The following is a 19,958-nucleotide window of genomic DNA, read 5'->3' on the forward strand; positions in this document are numbered from 1 at the left end:
AAATTTTATTTTCTTTCTGTTTTGTAAATTAATTTAATTACTATTGAATATCTAATTCTAAAATTTCAATGCCAACATTTTACTTCATATTTTAGCTTTAATTTAAATCCTTTTTTATGTATTTTTAAAGAAAATAAATAATATAGTTTTGAAAAAAGCATAATCTAAACATTATATATATATATATATATCATTTTCTCTAACCCCCGCTAAAATAAACTAGATTAATCTAAACTTTTTAAATATATTTAAAATAAATAGGTATATTCTCAAATTCTTTGTTCAATTAATTAAATTTTAAATACTTATTTTTTTCACTTTTATTTTTTTTTAAATAATCTCATTGTAGGTTCTGATCGTATATACTCTTTTTGACACAATGTCTACAATTACTCATAGCCCATTCCCAACCTATAAATAAGAGGATAATGTCCTTCAGCACACTCGAATCCACATCCTACTACATTAGCAACAATGCCTATCCTAATTAAGCTGAGATTCAATGGAGAAATTCTTTCGATTTTAAGTTGGAGTTAAAACATTAATTTCAAAGTTTAATTTGAATTAAATTTTTTAGCCGCAGTAAATCACACGTTCGTAGCCCACAACAGGGGAGAGCACAAGCACGACACTTGGCTAGCTTGTTTTATTGTAGAAACCTAAAACCGAAGGAGTTGATCTTACATGGATTAACTGATTGAATTGATCGAGGAATGTATTTAATGCCGAAAATAATGGAAACACAGATCAGCTGTTTAGTTTATAAGCTTGGCGATTGAGCTCTTTAAGCTGAAGGAACTGTTTCAGTTGTGCATATGCTACTGGTTGGTAAGGAGTTTGCTGGTTATATAGGCTACTAGTTGTTTTGATATTGATCATTGGCAATGGAGCGAAATGATCTTTATCAATTTAGTAATAGTTTCCGAGCAAACAGTTCTTCAAGATGGAGGGACAGTGGTGGTTACAATGTTTTCTCGAAATCTCAACGAGAACAAGAGAATGAAGACGAAGAAGACCTAAAATGGGCAGCCATAGAAAGACTGCCGAGTGTAAGAAAAGGTTTAGTGACCACATCAGATGGTAAGATGGCCAATGTTGATATAACTAAATTAGGGCCTGAACAAAGGAAGCATTTGATGGATAGGTTGATCAAGCATGCTGAGAAGGACAATGAAAGTTTCTTGTTGAAGGTCAGAGAGCGACTTGACAGGCAAGAAATTCTTCTTTCTGCTGTTTCCTTGGCAGATTTGTTTTTTTTTTTTTTAAATGCTATTGAGTATTCTCACTGCTTTTCTTAATAATTTTGTCAGGGTTGGTATTGAAATCCCCAAACTTGAAGTCAGATTTGAGCATCTAAAAGTTAAGGCAGAAGCATATATAGGAAGCAGGGCATTGCCTTCATTTTTCAATTTCTTTATCAATTATCTTGAGGTAAGCTCAGGATTTTCGTCTTTTTTCAAAGTAGGTATTTTCTTGTCAATTTTAACCTTTCTTCTTTTGGTTTTGAAGAGCATTTTGTATGGCCTGCATTTGCTTTCTAGTAGAAAGAAACATCTGTCTATTCTTCGGGATGTAAGTGGAATCATCAGGCCATGCAGGTGAGAAGCTTTGCCCTATTATATTTATTACCTAGTTGTAATTGTGGGTTTTGATCCATTTTAAATTTTTGTTATATATGTAGAATGACATTGCTGTTGGGCCCTCCTAGTTCTGGAAAAACCACTCTGTTGTTAGCATTGGCAGGAAAACTTGACCGTGATCTAGAGGTTGAAACTATAAACTCTTTGTTCAGATTTTAGCTATATGTTTTAACATACTACTTTGTTGAACATCTAAAGAGACTGAAAATTTTGTTCGCAGTTTTCTGGAAGGGTGACATACAATGGGCATGAAATGGATGATTTTGTGCCTCAGAGAACTGCAGCATATATTGGACAACATGATGTCCATATCCCAGAAATGACAGTAAGAGAAACCATAGCCTTCTCTGCTAGATGCCAAGGGGTCGGACCACGATTTGGTTAGTTAAAAGAATCCCCCAGTTTTTAAGTTTTTAGTGAATCTCTGCATGCATGTGAGAATAAATTTTGTTTCTTGTTGCAGAGATGCTAGCAGAACTGTCAAAAAGGGAGAAAGCAGCCAATATTACACCTGATCCTGACATTGATGTCTTCATGAAGGTAAGAAATTTATAGCGAAACTATTTAGCTTTGGTTGTTTTTAACTTTGAAGACAAGAAGTCAAAGGCAGATGGCTAGTGTTACGGCTTTTCTGACTCCTAACCATATTCTTAATTTTGCAGGCAACATCCGTTGCGGGTAAAGAAACTAGTGTGCTCACAGATTACATTCTAAAGGTATTATAAAAACACATCAAGAATATGAAGAAAGCAAACCTCTTTGGCTTCATACCTAATTCCTTTGTTTTGAGTTTCAGATTTTGGGCCTAGAAATTTGTGCAGATACCATGGTGGGTAATGAACTGATTAGGGGTGTCTCTGGAGGACAAAAGAAGCGAGTAACAACCGGTAAACATTGTTCAAATTTCACACAATATTGAAGAGTGGTTATTGCTAAATCAGCTTATTATGTATTGATTGAATTATAGGTGAAATGCTAGCTGGACCAGCAAAGCTGCTGCTCATGGATGAGATATCCACTGGTCTGGATAGTTCAACAACATACCAAATTGTCAAGTCGCTGAGGCAGTTTGTTCACATCTTGAATGGAACTGCCTTCATTTCTCTCCTCCAGCCAGCACCAGAGACTTACGATCTCTTTGATGATATCATTCTCCTATCTGATGGCCATATTGTGTACCAGGGTCCTCGGGAACATGTGCTTGAGTTTTTTGAATCCATTGGGTTCAAATGTCCGACAAGAAAGGGTGTTGCAGACTTCTTGCAAGAAGTAAGACTACTTCATGTCTGTCCAACCTTTCATGCATCATTAGGAACCGTAAATGGAAGTTTTCACTGAAAACTTCATAAGATACTATGTTTATCAAATACCTTATTTCATTCTGATAATAATAATAATAATAATAATAATAATAATAATAATAGTAATAATAATATAATAATAATAATAATAATAATAATAATTCTGCATTCCAGGTTACATCAAGGAAAGATCAAAGACAGTATTGGACGCAAGCTGACAAGGACTACAGTTTTGTGACGGTGGAACAATTTGTGGAGGCTTTCCAATCATTTCATGTAGGAAAAGGATTGCAGAATGATCTTGCAACTCCCTTTATCAAGAATGAAAGAGATACTCAACTTTTGACGACCAAGAATTATGGTGTTAGGAAGATGGAGCTTCTCAAAGTTTGCTTCTCGAAAGAAATGTTGTTGATGAAGAGGAACTCATTTTTGTACATCTTCAAGCTAGTGCAGGTAGTACTACTCTGCAGTGCCGTATCATTTCTTTTGTGTCTTAATTTGACGCAATTGTTTGTGACTAGAGATTTTATTTTTGCCACTAGCTTTTAGTGATGGCAGTGATAGGATCGACTGTCTTTCTGAGAACTGAGATGCATAAGGGGACTCCAACAGACGGAATAATTCAGACGGGTGCTGCTTTTTTCTCTGTGTTTATGATCATGTTTAATGGATTAGCAGAGATAAGCATGGTTGTTTTCAAGCTTCCTGTCTTCTTCAAGCAAAGAGACAGCTTATTCTATCCTGCATGGGCATATGCTATCCCTACATGCCTTTTGAAGATTCCTATATCATTCTTAGAGGTCGGCCTCTGGGTAGTAATGACCTATTATCCCATGGGCATGGATCCCAGTATTATCAGGTAACTTGAAAAAAAAAATGAAAAATAAGAAATATACTAATGACATGCAAGATTTGTATTTTCTTTCTCATGTTACTTCATTCATTACAGGTTTCTAAAGCAGTTGCTTCTGCTGCTGCTATTGAACCAGATGTCCTCTGCGTTATTTCGATTAATTGCAGCAATGGGTCGGGAGATGACTGTTACTAGCACATTATCTGCATTCTTTCTGCTCGTTCTTTTTGCGAACTGTGGATATATATTGTCACGAGGTATAATAAAAAACTTACTTTTTACTTTTAGATGATAACTGAAAGTTTACAAGAGAGCATTTAATAAAACTGTTCTATATTTTATTAACTAAATAACTGAATTTAAATAATCCACTTATTCTAATAAATTACTAAAAAGATAAAATAAAATATTCTTAGAAGATCTCAAATGATTTATTCTAAGATTTATCTACCTAAATAAGATTTATCTACTTAAATAACTTTAAAATATATTCCAAAATATATAGGTTTCATATATTTCAACACATTCCCTCAAGTTGGTGCATATATATTAATCATCCCAACTTGTTTACAAGAAAATCAAAGCTTGTCTTAGAGAGCCCTTTGGTGAGTATGTTAGCAATTTGTTGTTTTGAAGGAACAAACAACATGCACACTTGGCCTTCTTCAATCTTCTCCTTGATAAAGTGTCTATCAATCTCAACAGGTTTAGTTCTGTCATGCTGGACTGGGTTGTGAGCAATACTAATGGCAGCTTTGCTATCACAGTACAACTTCATTGGTGAAGTTATTGGTTTCCTTAGCTCTTCCGTAATTCTTTTTAACCACACCATTTCACAAATTCCTTGAGCCACTGATCTAAACTCAGCCTTTGCATTACTTCTTGCTACCACATTTTGTTTTTTGCTTTTCCAAGTCACAAGGTTTCCCTAAGCAAATGTACAATATCCTGATGTAGGTCTTCTATTTGTTATTGAGCCTGCCCAGTCTGTATCTATATAAGCTTCAATTTCTCTTTGTTCGGATTTCTTGAAGAATAAACCCTTTCCAGGTGAACTCTTCAAGTATCGCAGAATCTGAAACACTGCATCTTCATGTTCCTCCATTGGGGAGTGCATAAATTGACTCACTAAGCTCACTACAAAAGCTATGTTTGGCCTTGTATGTGATAAGTAAATTAACTTACCGACTAATCTTTGGTACTGCCCTTTATCAACTAATTTAGCTTCTTTATTTCTGAATTTTACATTTGGATCAATTGGTGTGTCAACTGGGCGGCAACCACTCATCCCAGCCTCTTATAAAAGATCAATCACATATTTTTTCTGAGAGACCACAAAACCCTTCTTTGATCGAGCAACTTCCATTCCAAGTTAGTATTTCAAAGGACCCAAGTCTTTGATCTCAAACTCCAATGCTAGATGTTCATTGAGACGTTTTATTTCATCCACATCATCTCGTGTAAGAATGGTATTATCGACATAAACTATAATAACTACTATTCTACCTCTTTGTGAGTGTTAATAGAACATTGTGTGATCAGCTTGCCCTTGTGAGTAACCTTGTTTTTTAACAATTTGAGTGAACCGTTCAAACCAATCTCGAGGAGACTGCTTTAAACCATACAAAGATTTCCTGAGCTTACATACTTGATTTCTAAATTTTTCTTCAAAACTTGGAGGTGGATCCATGTAAACTTCTTCTTCAAGTTTCTCATTTAGGAAAGCATTCTTCACATCTAGCTACTGTAAGGACCAATCAAGATTAAAATAAAATGATAAAAGAACTCTAACAGAATTTAATTTGGCTACTGGAGCAAATGTTTCAAGATAATCTATCCTGTATGTTTAAGTGTACCCTTTATCCACCAATCGGGTTTTGTATCTATCTAAAGATCCATCCGATTTGAATTTGGTTGTGAACACCCATTTACAGCCCACAGTTTTCTTCCCTACAGGTAATTCCATTGTTTCCCATGTACCTGTTTTTTCAAGAGCGCGCATCTCCTCTAAAATAGCCTCCTTCCACTCAGGAACTTGTAAAGCATCATTCACATTTTTGGGTATTTTCACAGTATCAAGACACAAAACAAAGGTTGAGAATGTCGAAGACAAGGCTTTATAGGACACAAAGTTAGACATGTGATATTTGACAACATTTCTAACACCTTTTCTTTTAGCAATTGGAATATCTAAATTAGAAAATTCATTGGTTGGATTATGAGCTTTACTTGGAATTTTGACAAGATCTTGTGGGTTAGATTCTTGGTGATGAATCTGGTGGATTCCACTTTCTTGATTTTGATTTCTTCTTGAGTAAATAATTAACTCATTTGTTTGTTCTTTATTCTCATGATCAGACTCTACACCTTCATACTCCTTTTCATTAACAACATTAACATCATTAATTTCTGTGTTAATCATAAATTCACCTTCCCCATTATTAAAATCCCTATGTTGTATATTCTTAGTATTTTTTTGATCAATTATAGAATCTTCCTTACTATAATTCCCTCCCTGAAGATTAGAATCAAAGTAAGATTGTGTTTCAACAAATGTGACATCCATGATAACAATAATCTTCCTATCAATTGGATCGTAACTTTTGTAACCTTTTTTATTAGAAGCATAGCCAACAAAGACGCATTTTTTTGCTCTAGAATCTAGTTTACCTTGGTTGTGAAGATGAACAAAAACACTACACCCAAAAACTCGGAGAGATAAATCTGTGATCAATTTAGAGTTAGGAAAGTTATCTTTAAAGAGAATGACAGGAGTTCTATAGTTTAGAGTTTTACTAGGCATTCTATTAATAAGATATGTAGCTGTTAACAAGGCTTCACCCCAAAGATAATGTGGTACTTGACTAGTGAACATCAATGCTCTAGTTACTTTCAAAAGATGTCGGTTTTTTCTTTTTGCAACCCCGTTTTGTTGTGGTGTATTTGTACAAGAGCTTTGGTGGACTATACCATATTTGGTTAAGAAAACACCTAATTGGTCACTAAAAAATTCCCCACCATTGTCAGTCCGAAGTACTTCTATTGTTACACCAAATTGTGTTTTCAGCATAGCATAAAAAGAATAAAACTCATTTTTAACTCCAGACTTATCTTTTAATAAAAACATCCAACAAATGCGAGTATGATCATCAATAAATGTGACAAACCAATATTTTCCTGAAAAAGTTGAGACTCTTGAAGGTCCCCAAACATCACTATGAATTAACAAAAAAAGTTTGGAAGCTTTATATTTTTGAGGTGGGAAGAATGACCGATGATGTTTAGCCAATTCACAAAATTCACAATGATAAGAAGAAGCACTTTTATTTTTAAATAGATCAGGTAACAAATATCTTAAATAGTAAAAATTAGGATGTCCAAGCCTATAATGCCAAATCATAACCTTATCAAAACTAGAAGTAGAATTTAAAAATAAAGTAGTTGTTGGTTGACTTAGATGGTCGTCGTCAAGAAAGTAAATTCCACCAGATTCTTTAGCATTGCAATCATCCTACTCGAGACTATGTCTTGAAATTTACACATAGTGGAGTCAAATATAACATGACAATTCGAAGACTGAGATAAGTTACTGACTGATATGAGATTACAAGCTAGATTTGACACATGTAAAGCATCATGTAAAACCAAGGAAGCCAAAATTTTAACGCCTTTCCTGGCTATTGCCGAGAATGACCCATCTGCTACTTTGAATTTTTTGTTTCCTGCACAAGGTGTGTAAGTTGAAAAAAGAAAATGACTACTAGTCATATGATCACTAGCTCCAGAATCAACGATCCACGTGTTTGTTTTACAAGGCTTGACACTAAAAAAATTAGAAAAATTAGTATCTGATTCGGCAAAGGAGGAAGAAGGATTATTGGATGAGTTAGAAAGATAAGAATTCATCCGAAATTATGGTGATTGAAAAAGCTTTAGTTGTTCCTTAGTGAATGGAGACCCTTCTAGAGAACTTTAACCCTCATAATTTTCGTTAGTTGTTTCAATGGTAAAACTTTCTTCCTCTGTTTGATTGCTGGATCTCTTATCTCCAATGAAAGCTGTTTTAACCATGATGCTACTAGAAATAACCTAGCTCAGATGCCATGAAAGTTTTCAAGAGAGCATTTAATACAACTGAATTTAAATAATTCATTTATTCTAATAAACTACTAAAAAGATAAGAAAAATAATTCTCTTATTCTAATAAACTACTAAAAGATAAAATAAAATATTCTTAGAATATTTCAAATGATTTATTCTAAGATTTATCTACTAAATAAATTTAGATTTATCTACTTAAATAACTTTAAAATATATCCCAAAATAGATGGGTTTCATATTTCAACAATAACAAGTTCAGTTAAGTTTTAAGCACTAATGGTTGTTGCTTTGTGGTTGTATCTCCCCGTAGATGAGGTTAAGAAATGGTGGATCTGGGGTTATTGGGCATCACCTATGATGTATGCACAGAACGCAATAGCCGCTAATGAATTCCTTGGAGATAGCTGGAATAAGGTACTTTCTTGAACTGGATTAGTGAGGTTTCTCCATGTGACCTGCTGGATGGTCAAGAGGTTCAATTCGTGCTGACAAATGAATCAGGGTTACGTTTGACTTCCCTGAAGGCCTCTTGCTCTTGCTTACCCTTTTCTTCTTCCATTTGATAAAGTAAATTGTTTGTGAGGTTATCAAGTACAGCTAATGCCTAAATAAATTTTTGACATAGGTTATTCCATTAGCAAATGAAAAGCTAGGAGTTCTAGTTTTGAAGGCTCGTGGGTGCTTTGCAAAAGCATACTGGTATTGGATAGGAGTAGGTGCATTGTTGGGATTCGTACTAGTTTTCAATCTCTTCTATACTCTGGCTCTAACTTTTCTCAACCGTGAGTTTCTTTACATGTCTACTCCAAGTTACTTTACTACATCCACATATATTTATATATAATGATATGTTGACTACTGTATTTGTTTAGCTTTGAAGGAATCCCGAAGTCTAAAATCAGAAGATGAAAGAAACGAAGAAGATGATAAAAGTGGAGTACATGCTCCGCCGCAGCCCAAAGGAAGTGACACAGGTAATCAACATGGATAGATAATGGCATTGATTATAGTGTGTGTGTGTGTGTGTGTGTGTGTGGAAGCAAATGCCGAATCAGCTCATTTCGGTATCTAATGTACCTGCTAAAATATTTGAGCAGAACAATTGAAGTCAAAAGCTGAGCTGGATAGAAAAAAGGGTATGATCCTTCCATTTGAACCGCACTGCATTACCTTTGAGGAGGTGGTATATTCAGTAGATATGCCACAGGTGAACTTGAGATATGTTATGCAATGAGAATTAATCAGAAGTCAAAAAGCCTTTTTCTGAAGTAAAAATAAAAAATAAAAAATAAAAAATAAAAAATGTAATATTTGGAAGTGATGTTTCAGGAAATGAAAGCCCAAGGAGTGACTGAAGATAGATTGCTGCTTTTGAGAGGTATAACTGGTGCTTTCAGGCCTGGTGTTCTCACTGCCCTGATGGGTGTTAGTGGAGCTGGTAAAACCACTTTGATGGACGTCCTGGCTGGTAGGAAAACTGGAGGGTACATCGAGGGAAGCATCAAAGTTTCTGGGTTTCCCAAAACGCAAGAAACGTTTGCTCGAATAAGTGGTTACTGTGAGCAAGCTGACATCCATTCCCCTCATCTTACAGTCCATGAGTCCGTGCTCTACTCAGCATGGCTTCGTTTAGCTCCTGAAGTGAATTCAGAAACCAGAAAGGTAGTGTTGAAAAGCCTACAGTCATTTAGAGCAGTTCCATTTACTCTTCATTTCATATAAATCAACTGGAACAAACAAATGGTTGTGCAATTGGTTGCAGATGTTTGTGAAGGAAGTCATGGAACTCGTTGAACTGAATGCCTGGGGGCAAGCATTAGTTGGCTTGCCAGGTGTAAATGGTTTGTCACTTGAGCAGCGAAAGAGGCTAACCATTGCAGTTGAGCTAGTTGCAAACCCTTCAATTATTTTTATGGATGAACCAACATCGGGACTTGACGCTAGAGCTGCTGCAATTGTTATGCGAATAGTTAGGAAAACAGTGGACACTGGAAGGACAGTTGTGTGCACCATACATCAGCCAGGGATTGATATATTTGAAGCTTTTGACGAGGTAAGAAATGTTAATGCATCATATCGTGTCGGCCAACAGTTGTATATGCTGACGTACATGCATTGCAGCTATTGTTAATGAAGCAAGGAGGACAAGAGATATATGTAGGGCCATTGGGTCACAATTCATGTGAATTGATAAAGTACTTTGAGGTAAACTTCAATGTTGATCCTTATTTATAATCAATCAGTTACTCTTTTGAGATTGACCATATACTTGAATCGTGGTTGGATCAACAAGGGAATTGAGGGAGTAAGCAAAATAAAAGATGGATATAACCCATCAACTTGGATGTTAGAAATTTCCACTGCGGCGCAGGAGATGGCTTTAGGGGTCGATTTTGCAGCTGTATACAAAAATTCAGAGCTGTACAAGTAAGTGTAAAGATACAAGTTTTTTGCATCTCGGCAAGTCTTAACATTTCATGTGATATATATTTTCAGGAGAAACAAAGCTCTTATTGAACAACTGAACATGCCTTCACCTGGTGCTAAGGAACTTCATTTTTCTACTCAGTACTCGCAGTCATTTTTGTCCCAATTCTTGGCCTGTTTATGGAAACAACGATGCTTATACTGGCGAAATACAGAATATACTGCCGTAAGATTTTTCTTCACGACCATCATAGCCTTAATGTTCGGAACAATGTTCTGGAAGGTTGGGTCCAAAAGGTAAAAAAGAAAGAGTGTTGGAGCCTTCCCTTAGATCTCTTATTTTCCATTATTCTAATTGCTTCATTTGAAAACAATAGAGGAAGGAGGCAAGACCTGTTCAATGCAATGGGTTCTATGTACGCTGCTGTTCTCTTCATTGGCGTCCAAAATGCTTCAAGTATACAGCCAGTAGTGAATGTTGAGCGAACCGTGTTTTACAGGGAAAAGGCTGCTAGAATGTACTCACCTATGGCCTATGCTTTTGCACAGGTAAAAGCACATATTGTGCACTTCCAAACAACTACATAATCTTCAAAGCATACATGTGACTGAAATTATTTTACTTATATTTTTCAGGTTGCAATTGAGCTCCCATATATCTTGGTGCAAACAGTGACATACGGCATCATTGTGTATCCATTAATGGCATTCGAATGGAGTGGTGCAAGATTCTTTTGGTACTTATTTTTCGCGTATTTCACATTCCTATTCTTCACCTTCTTTGGCATGATGAGTGTGGCTATTACACCAAACTACCACATTGCTGGAATCATTTCTACTGCTTTTTATGCAATTTGGAATCTCTTTATAGGGTTCTTAGTCCCCCGCACGGTAAATCCTACTAAACCGACCTACATATTATTATTGCTTTCAAGTTGCAATTTATCAGTATCTATATCTTAATCTAAAATATGCAGAAAATCCCGATTTGGTGGAGGTGGAACTATTGGGTTTGCCCCTTAGCTTGGTCCCTGTATGGGTTGACAGTATCACAGTTCGGAGAAGTAGAGGATGTTCTTGATACAGGAGAAACAACAAAAGACTTTCTAAAGAGTTATTTCGGTTTCAGGCATGAATTTGTGGGCGTGGTGGCTGTTGTGATGGTTGGATGGGCAGTGGTTTTCGCATTTTTGTTTGCAGTTTTCATCAAAATACTCGATTTTCAACATAGATAATGAAAGTGTCCTTGGTGGTTTGTTCTACTAGTTGTCAATTTCTCATTATTAGATGTAGTTAGACGTACTTAGTCCAAACTCTAAATAAAATTATTTTTTTATGTTTTTATTGGATTATATTCAGTCAGACAATTTTCATATTTGAGTTGTTGGCAATTTATTGAACGATATTTATGAGTTGTGTTGAAAATGTGAATGATATATAGTCCATCAATGAATATCATATTACTTAGGAAACATATTTTGGAGATCAAATCAAATCGAATCGCTCCTATCTAATCTCTTGGATTATGGATATTAGATTGAATTGAAACACTACATTTTTAGCTATCGAGACTCTATATTTACCTTGTTCATTATTATAATATTGTATTTAGCTTATATGGTGGTTGTTTTATAGGGTTGATATAGATCTTCTTATGTTAGTGACTGTTTATAAACGTGTTATCGTTTATAGTTAAATATCACACCAAATATATATATAATTAAATTGACAGTATCCACAAGCGGACGAGTCAATTTGTAATATAGTTTAGTTACAATGAAACACTTGGAAGTTTTCAAGGATCATACTTAAGGGATTGTAGATTGGAGAAATTAATATTAAATCAAATAAAATAATAATTACTAACCTAATCGAGTCACAAATTAGTAGTGTTAATCCAAATAAAAATATTGATTAAACTAATTAAATTAATAAACCTAAAATTAACCTAATGGACTTTCCTATTCCTAGTGTCGACAATACGAGCATCTAGCCTATGATCGGTTAAATCCTAATTATTTAATTAAATAATTAATTATCCTAGATCGAGTTATTTATCACCTTTAGTTAAGATTACCCTCCCAATTTATCTTCAATAACGATTACCACCTACGTCACCATTCCAATCTCTTCCTAGGCATACGGATAGCCTTCCGGTTTCACCGCTTGACACAAGTTGTACATAATAGGATACCCTTTTGGTCTCACCTGTCTCGATATTCTATCAAGGGCGTCACTCCCTAATATACTAAATACTCTTGAATAATCAACCAATTTTGGATAAATAATCACTTAAAAAATAAATTGCTTTCATAATCGAAACATGCAAAATATAAAATAAGCACATTAAACTATTCGAATACTTATATAATATTGATTAATCAAAAGATAAATAAAATAATAATAAAAGAATAAGAGATAGGAGAAAGCTCATGAATATATTTGAAGTGTAGTGCCAGAGCAATATCCGCTCACAATTGTCTTCACATCAGAATAAAAAAGTTTTGACTACACGAACATGAAAAGAAAATAAATCTGAATAGTAAAACTATCTATCTAGGTTGGCTTACAATTCTAGTGAACCTAAGGTTGCTTATATAGGCAACGGCCTACTTGGTGACCACTCAATCCCAATATACACTTAGATACCAGTAAATAAAATATTTTGCTTAAAGCTAGGGCCGAATTATGAAAATTTTTCCAAAGAAGCCATCCAATAAAATCAACTCTTTTCTTCCACGCCAAGTTGTGTTGTCGGGACGTGGGAATGCTTCTTGTCCCGACATCAACGTCGTGCCAAATATTCCAAATTCAATTGTTTCGTCGTGATGAGAGGTAGTTCTTCATCACGACATCGACTGTGTTCCAGGCTTTTGGTAGCGTCGTTAGCTTATTGGGCTCCTTATCTCATGACCCGATCCTCCTTCCTTGTATTCTTGGACCTAAATTGACATATTACATACTTAATTAGCTCATTAGTCACTCACGAGCCCCAAGTCGACCTTATGGGTCATTGAAATAGTAGAAAAGGTGTAAAAATATTTATTTTTATTAACTTTTAGTCCTAAGACCTAAATATTAGAAATGTAATATAACATACTAAAATGCCTAAAAAACAAGCTTGTTAAGTGCGAAAATGACCTAAAATAACTACTACAAATGACGTCTGATCATTTACCCCCATACTTAAGTCTTTGCTTGTCCTCAAGCAAATAAAACAAAATAAAAACAAAAACTGAAACTAAAATTGAAAACAGGAAATAAACAAGCAATGAAAATAAAATACACTTGAGCTAGCTTGGTACACGAGATTGGATCGGAGCATCGACACTAGAAATGTTTGCCTAAATATATAACTCTAGCTAAAAATTTAAACAATTCAAAGTTATTTACATTTAAACAGATTAGTTCAATAAATTACAAAGCAAACAAGTCAAAGAAATATATATATCTCCATCAAAATGTATATACGAATATAGTATTCATTTTTGTAGGGTATAGTTAGTTCGAATATTTTTTCCTATTCGGTTTATTTTATCCATGCTTTGAACCCTAATGCAGCAATATTTCCCTGATAACCCTTATGATGATGAATTTTTTGTGCCAATACTATCAAAATTTTGCTCGGGCACTTTTTATAAGGGTTATACTAGTCATATTGCACCATTTCAATAACCATGGATTTTACCGAGTATTTTCCTTTTAATTCGAACATCCTATATTTTTACAAATATAAGTACCTATTCATATCTACCTTTATCACTAGAGATATTTAATTTCTTTTTCCTATATACAGTTTAATTAACTGAACTAATTAGTCTAAATATAAACAACCTAAATTATTTAATTTCAAGTTAAATTTACAATTTAAACATCAACCTAGGTATATGCTCTTAACCAATCAGTTGTATTTCTACAAGCTCAAGCACACACATAACACACAAAATTAAAAACGACTAAAATAGAATAAATTAACATAAAAATTTAAAATTTAATTTTTTTTCCTATGTCACCCCCACACTTTAGTCGGCACTTTGTCCCTAATGTGCTATATGAAAAAAAAGAAAGATGTTACTCGATTAACATTAACGATCCATCAGAAACGGTAATACTGACTTTTCCTTGCGGTTTTGGCTCGAATTTTTAGTGCCTCATAACTTGTGGGGCTCCTACACAGAAAAAGAAAACACACAAAAATATAATAAATTTTTCCGGCCCCTTGACCACCTCCAGATGTGCCAACGTCTAGATTAAGAATCTTGCACAAAATATATCAAATAGGCGGTGTCCGCAAGTGTACGGGTCAGGTTGTAACATAGTTACAACGAAGTTGGTTAGTACTTCGAGGATTGTGCCTAAGGGAGGTGATCACTAAATTAATCCTAACCTAAGCACAAGTAGAGCTAATTAGTAATTTAAATAAATTATATTACAAATAAGCATAAATAAAGATTTTTAATTTTTTTATAAATAAAGAATAAAAGAATATAAAAGGAAAGACTTTGGGAATTTTGATATAGAAATTGAATCAGATATGAGTATGGGTGATTACCTCGCTTCGGTAATCATAACTAACTGTTGCTTCAGGTTTCCTGTTCAATCAACTAGTCGTTACGCTAGCAGAATCTCTCGATCTTTCATTAGAATAACGAGTCAGCAAGAACTACTTATCTCTCTACCTTATAGTCCAGACCGGTTCGGGGCTAAGGTGTTCATGGATAGACCATACTAATTTTGATTAATTCCCACCTAGATGACTTCCTAGGGTCATCAAGCCCAGGGTTTAAGTTCTCCCTCTCCCGAACAGTTGATCCGCTTAGAAAACCCTGCACAACAATCAATTAATCATACCTCCACTCGTTAATCCCCCATAAGAGGATTAGTTCCTCATAAATCTCAAAAACATAATAAAATTGATGCAAAAGATAAACATTAATAACTAATCAAGAAAAGAATGTTTAAGAGAATCCTGAATTGTATTGATTGAAGCACAAAATCCACAAAGAGTTGATCAAGTTCCACAAATTAGATCTCTCGACAAATCCAAATAGCAAAATCGAAAATAACTTAAGCCTAAGAAAAAGGAAAAACTAAAAGATAAAATTACAAATAAAATTATAAAGTATGAAATTCGTCCATAACAAGTGTTAAATGAGCATATTTATAGATTTAGGGTTGCCGTCGTCCTTAACCCTAGGTTAGTTGATGCTTTCGTATTAAACATTTGAATCCACAGTCCAAAACACCCTTGAAACATAAGTATTTCTTGTACAGGACTGATGTCGCGACACCCTAATGCTTGTGTCGTGACATCGAAGGCAATATGCTCGTACTCAAGCTATCTTTAGGGGTGTGTCGTAACATTGAAGACAGATTTGGGATTCTTGTGCTCTGCTGCCTATGTTGTGACATCAAACTCCTTGTGGTACAACATAGCGGCCAATATTGAGTTGATACGCCCTCTAATGGTCTCTTGCACACTCAAAAGTATATTAGATCACCGTTAGGCCTCATTTGGCCCCTAAGGTCAATAAAAGACTTAAATTACATTTTCTATTGAAAGTAAATGAAATTATAAAGACTAAACTAAAATATAATAAAAATGCTTGTATTCAAGATCCTTAAATGTGAAAACTAGTTTAATCTGCTACATCGAATTACAATAGATCAAACTCCCCCACACGTAAGTCATTGTTTGTCCTCAAGAAAGGCAAACAAAAACAATAATTCAAAGACGACCCTTGAGCAAGTATGGTACAAATGTTAGCTTTCGAGCACATAACTAGGTATTTCATATTTACACATAATCTTGGCATCATATATAGTTGACTTATACTAAGAAAAAAGGGGTTTGGAAAATGCAGCAGAAAACAAATTTAGGGAAAATAGAGTTTTAATTTTTTTCCAAAACAAGATCTTAGTTGGGATATCTAAAGTAATAAACACTTAAATCAAAAATACCTTTTCGATTCATCTAGGATGAGTGCTTCGATCGAGTAGTCTTCGTCGCTATCCTTAAGCTCACGTCTGCCGAGTGTAGGCTCGCTTCGAATTAGAAATTTTTCACAAAAATTACCAGAGGGGTAATTTCGTAATTTCTCTAAACTTTTTCGTCAAGTTGTAAATCAGAAAATATCTCTAGAAATTTTCTGAAATAATTTCTTCAGAGAATTTTCTCTCTACAACTCTCTCTTAAATTCAAGTGTGTGAAAGATAATGACCCAAGGCTCTTTTTATATAGGGATAGTTTAGAAAGTTCAACTATAATTGAGCTTAATCACTTTAATATTAAATTAATATATATCAAGATAAATATTAGATTAAATTTAAGATTAAATCTTATTAAAATAACATAATATTTATCTACAAGATAAACATTAAATTAAATTTAATATTAAGATAATCACTTTAATATTAAATTAATAAAATACTCTTAACATAAGTATTAAATTAAATTTAATATTAAACAATTAAAATAATAATATTTTTGGAATAGTTAATTTGAAATCAATTTCTTTGGTAGAGTCCCAGTAGGAGTGTAACTCTTCCAATACTCAACCATCGAAGACTAATTGCCACTAGCTATTGGGACATCGCCGTGGCAGTCACCGGCACTACCGTGTATAGTGATGTAAGTGCAACACCATTACGGCATCCCGATCCGATTCGGTCAGGGTCACTGATGACCCAACTAGTCTGGTCTAGCCATCAGTTGGACCGTTGGCCCGGTTTCACATATTGGGCCTAGTTTGACCAGTTTCTAGGTCTTAGTCTCAGTTTTGGGCTCCCGGGCCATATTTACGATCTTAGGTCAAATTTTCAAGTTCAATTACCTATTGGGCCAATTGTATCACTTGAAAATTATTTTGATTAATTTAATTTTACTAGATCAAAATTAATTTTTCCAAAACTCACTTAGATTTTCTAAATTAAATTTTCAAGAAAATTTTTTATGCAAATTCTCTAGTTAAAAAATTCTCATGACACCTAACTTAATTCAAAATTCAATAAATCGACTCAATTAAATTATTTCTAATATTGTAGAATTTTATTCTAATTCAAATGCAGTCCAATTGAGCTTTTGTTGAGCTAGCGAAGGGATCAATCAGACAAATAAATTTAGGCTCTAGTAATTGCAATTATGTCCAGAAGCATCGTTACGATAATTCACAATTACTTAATCATGGAGTCAGTCTAAAAGGAGTATCATGATTGAAAACTCCATATTTTATACTTTTTACGAAAGTAATTCATCCAACTGCTTTGTCCAATGACCTCGTCATGTGTGTGTTACCCTCATATGATATTCTTGATTCCTTTGAGTTAAATCCATTCACTCAATACAATCCTATTTTATCTCATTGTCACCATTATGTCTTCTTAATGATTAATATGATCACTGTCAACAAATGACTATTATAAATTGCTTGTTCGAGAACAAACAACCCGTGACCACGTTTGATATTTATCTATCCACACAATGCCAATGAGAGGATATCATTAACTCTTTAATTGAGCTATGAATTCCACTATGCTAGAAAAACCATGCCATACACAAGTCATGTACCCAACATAATGCATATGGGCTCGATCATCTTTAGAGCATAAGCCTCCACTTATATCAAAACACATGAGTTGCATATACATGGTTAGTGACTAACTCAAGATTTAGGTAATTCACACCATAAACGTCACAAGTGAATTAATTCATAAATGGATTAAGAATTAATTCATATTGGGTCCAGTCCAATTTATCATTCTACCAATGAATACATCTATGTCTGTACTCATGGAGTCAACTGTTCTAATAGCCAAGATTAGCCATCTCCCCAATTAGAATTGTAGACGACATTATAATCCTTCTTAGTATTTGAATCAAATGAACACTTTGATTCCTTTACGGGATTAGAGACTTATTTAGATTTTCTACTAAAGTAAGTTGTCTTTCTCGTAATGTAAATGTTCTTACAATGCCACTTATCTTCAGTTTGAACTTAGACAATCAGTGAGCTAATATTTGTTTGTCAAATTTCGCTATGCATGCAGAATATGAAAGACAAAAAATACAAAATACATAATAGTGAAATGTGAACTTAGCTTTATTTATTTATTCATTGTTCAAATAAATAGAATATAGTTACATGTTTACTACAATATAGGAACATTTCCCAAAAATCTCCCACTTGCCCTAGTGAAGTAAATGTGTCATGTTTCGTATTCACATATCCTCGATGTCTTTGTTAAAACTCCTAGTTACAAGAGTCTTAGTAAATAGATCCGCAAGGTTATTATCTTCAGAAGCTACTTTCAGTACATTTACAATTCCTTCAACTACTGCCTCTCTTATCAAGTGATATTTCCGATCAATGTGTTTCGTACCCCTGTGACTTCTCGTTTCCTTGGTATTAGCTATTGCAACACTGTTATCACAATACAATGTTATAGCTTTTTTCATACCAGGAATGACTATAAGATCGGTTAAGAACTTTTGAAGCGATATTGCTTCTTTCGTTGCCTCAGAAGCAACCACATACTCAACCTCCATAGTAGAGTTAGCAGTGCAAGTTATTTTTACACTTCTCCATATTATGGCTCCACGACCTAGAACGAATACATTTCCTGACATCGATTTCCTCAAATCTTTATAGGTTTGGAAGTCTGAGTCTGTGTATCTGACAGGAGTAAGGTTCTCATCGGAATAAATAAGCATATAATCCCTAGTTCTTTTAAGATACCTTAATATATGCTTTACAGCTTGCCAATGCTTGAGACCTAGATTCACCTGATATCGAGTAATCATTTCTACTGCGAAACAGATATCTAGGCATGTGTAAAAAATCACATACATAAGGCTTCCAACTACCGAATCATATGGACCGTTACTCATATACTCTCTTTCTTCCGCTGTCTTAGGACATTCATCTAAAGGAAGATGAAAACTTGATGCAGTCGACTGAACGTCTAGCTTCACATCGATCATTGTAAAACGTTCTAGTACCTTATAAATGTATGAAGCTTGAGAGAGAGCTATCGTTTTATTCTTTCAATCCCTAAGGATTTGAATTCCAAGAACATAACTAGCTTCACCCAAGTCTTTCATGCTAAACTATTGAGTTAACCACAGTTTAACTGATGACAATTCTACTACATCATTTCTGATAAGTAGGATATCATCGACGTACAAAACGAGGAAGACTACCTTTTTGTCCTTTATATGCTTATAAACACAAGGTTCATCAACATTTTTCTCAAATCCAAAAGTCTTGATCATTTAATCAAATCTTTTATTTCATGAGCGGGACGCCTGCTTAAGTCCATAAATGGATTTTTTCAATTTGCAAACTTTCTGCTCCTTTCATTTGACAACATAGCTAGTAGGTTGAGCCATGTAAATGGTCTCATCAAGAAAACCATTCAAGAATTCTGTCTTGACATCCATTTTCCAGATCTCATAATCCAGAGGCAGCAATGGGCAAGAGTATGCAGATAGACTTGAGCATGGCTACCAGAGAGAAGGTCTCATCGTAATCGATGCCTTCTTTCTGTGTGTAGCCTTTCCCTACAAGTCTAACTTTGTGTGTTTCCACTTTCTTTTCCATTTTTCTCTTCTTCTTGTAGATCCACTTACACCTT

At 34.4% G+C, this 19,958-nt stretch overlaps 2 protein-coding genes across 3 annotated transcripts; one reads left to right on the forward strand and one right to left on the reverse strand.

Annotated features, from left to right (window-relative positions):
* Positions 1–698: 698 nt before the first annotated feature.
* Positions 699–11,799, forward strand: LOC105791393 (pleiotropic drug resistance protein 1). Of its 2 annotated transcripts, XM_012619459.2 has the most exons (24): positions 701–1,210; positions 1,311–1,431; positions 1,510–1,598; positions 1,682–1,766; positions 1,861–2,020; positions 2,104–2,180; positions 2,303–2,356; positions 2,437–2,527; positions 2,608–2,909; positions 3,116–3,397; positions 3,487–3,803; positions 3,894–4,054; positions 8,209–8,312; positions 8,524–8,680; positions 8,771–8,872; positions 8,996–9,105; positions 9,228–9,560; positions 9,661–9,951; positions 10,020–10,103; positions 10,192–10,325; positions 10,395–10,622; positions 10,703–10,874; positions 10,962–11,216; positions 11,303–11,799. In XM_012619459.2, exons 1-24 carry the CDS (start codon positions 885–887, stop codon positions 11,558–11,560), a joined length of 4,293 nt encoding a protein of 1,430 aa, XP_012474913.1. In that variant the 5' UTR covers positions 701–884; the 3' UTR covers positions 11,561–11,799. The 2 variants fall into 2 exon arrangements, with proteins under 2 accessions (XP_012474912.1, XP_012474913.1); XM_012619458.2 differs by having other exon boundaries at positions 699–1,210; positions 1,311–1,598.
* A 6,744-nt stretch (positions 11,800–18,543) lies between these two features.
* On the reverse strand, positions 18,544–19,305 carry LOC128043041 (secreted RxLR effector protein 161-like). Its single transcript, XM_052634838.1, has one exon. The coding sequence runs from the start codon at positions 19,303–19,305 to the stop codon at positions 18,544–18,546; it is 762 nt and encodes a 253-aa protein (XP_052490798.1).
* Between the last annotated feature and the right edge of the window lie 653 nt (positions 19,306–19,958).

Source organism: Gossypium raimondii, chromosome 8, assembly GCF_025698545.1.
Source record: "Gossypium raimondii isolate GPD5lz chromosome 8, ASM2569854v1, whole genome shotgun sequence".
NCBI lineage: Eukaryota > Viridiplantae > Streptophyta > Magnoliopsida > Malvales > Malvaceae > Gossypium > Gossypium raimondii.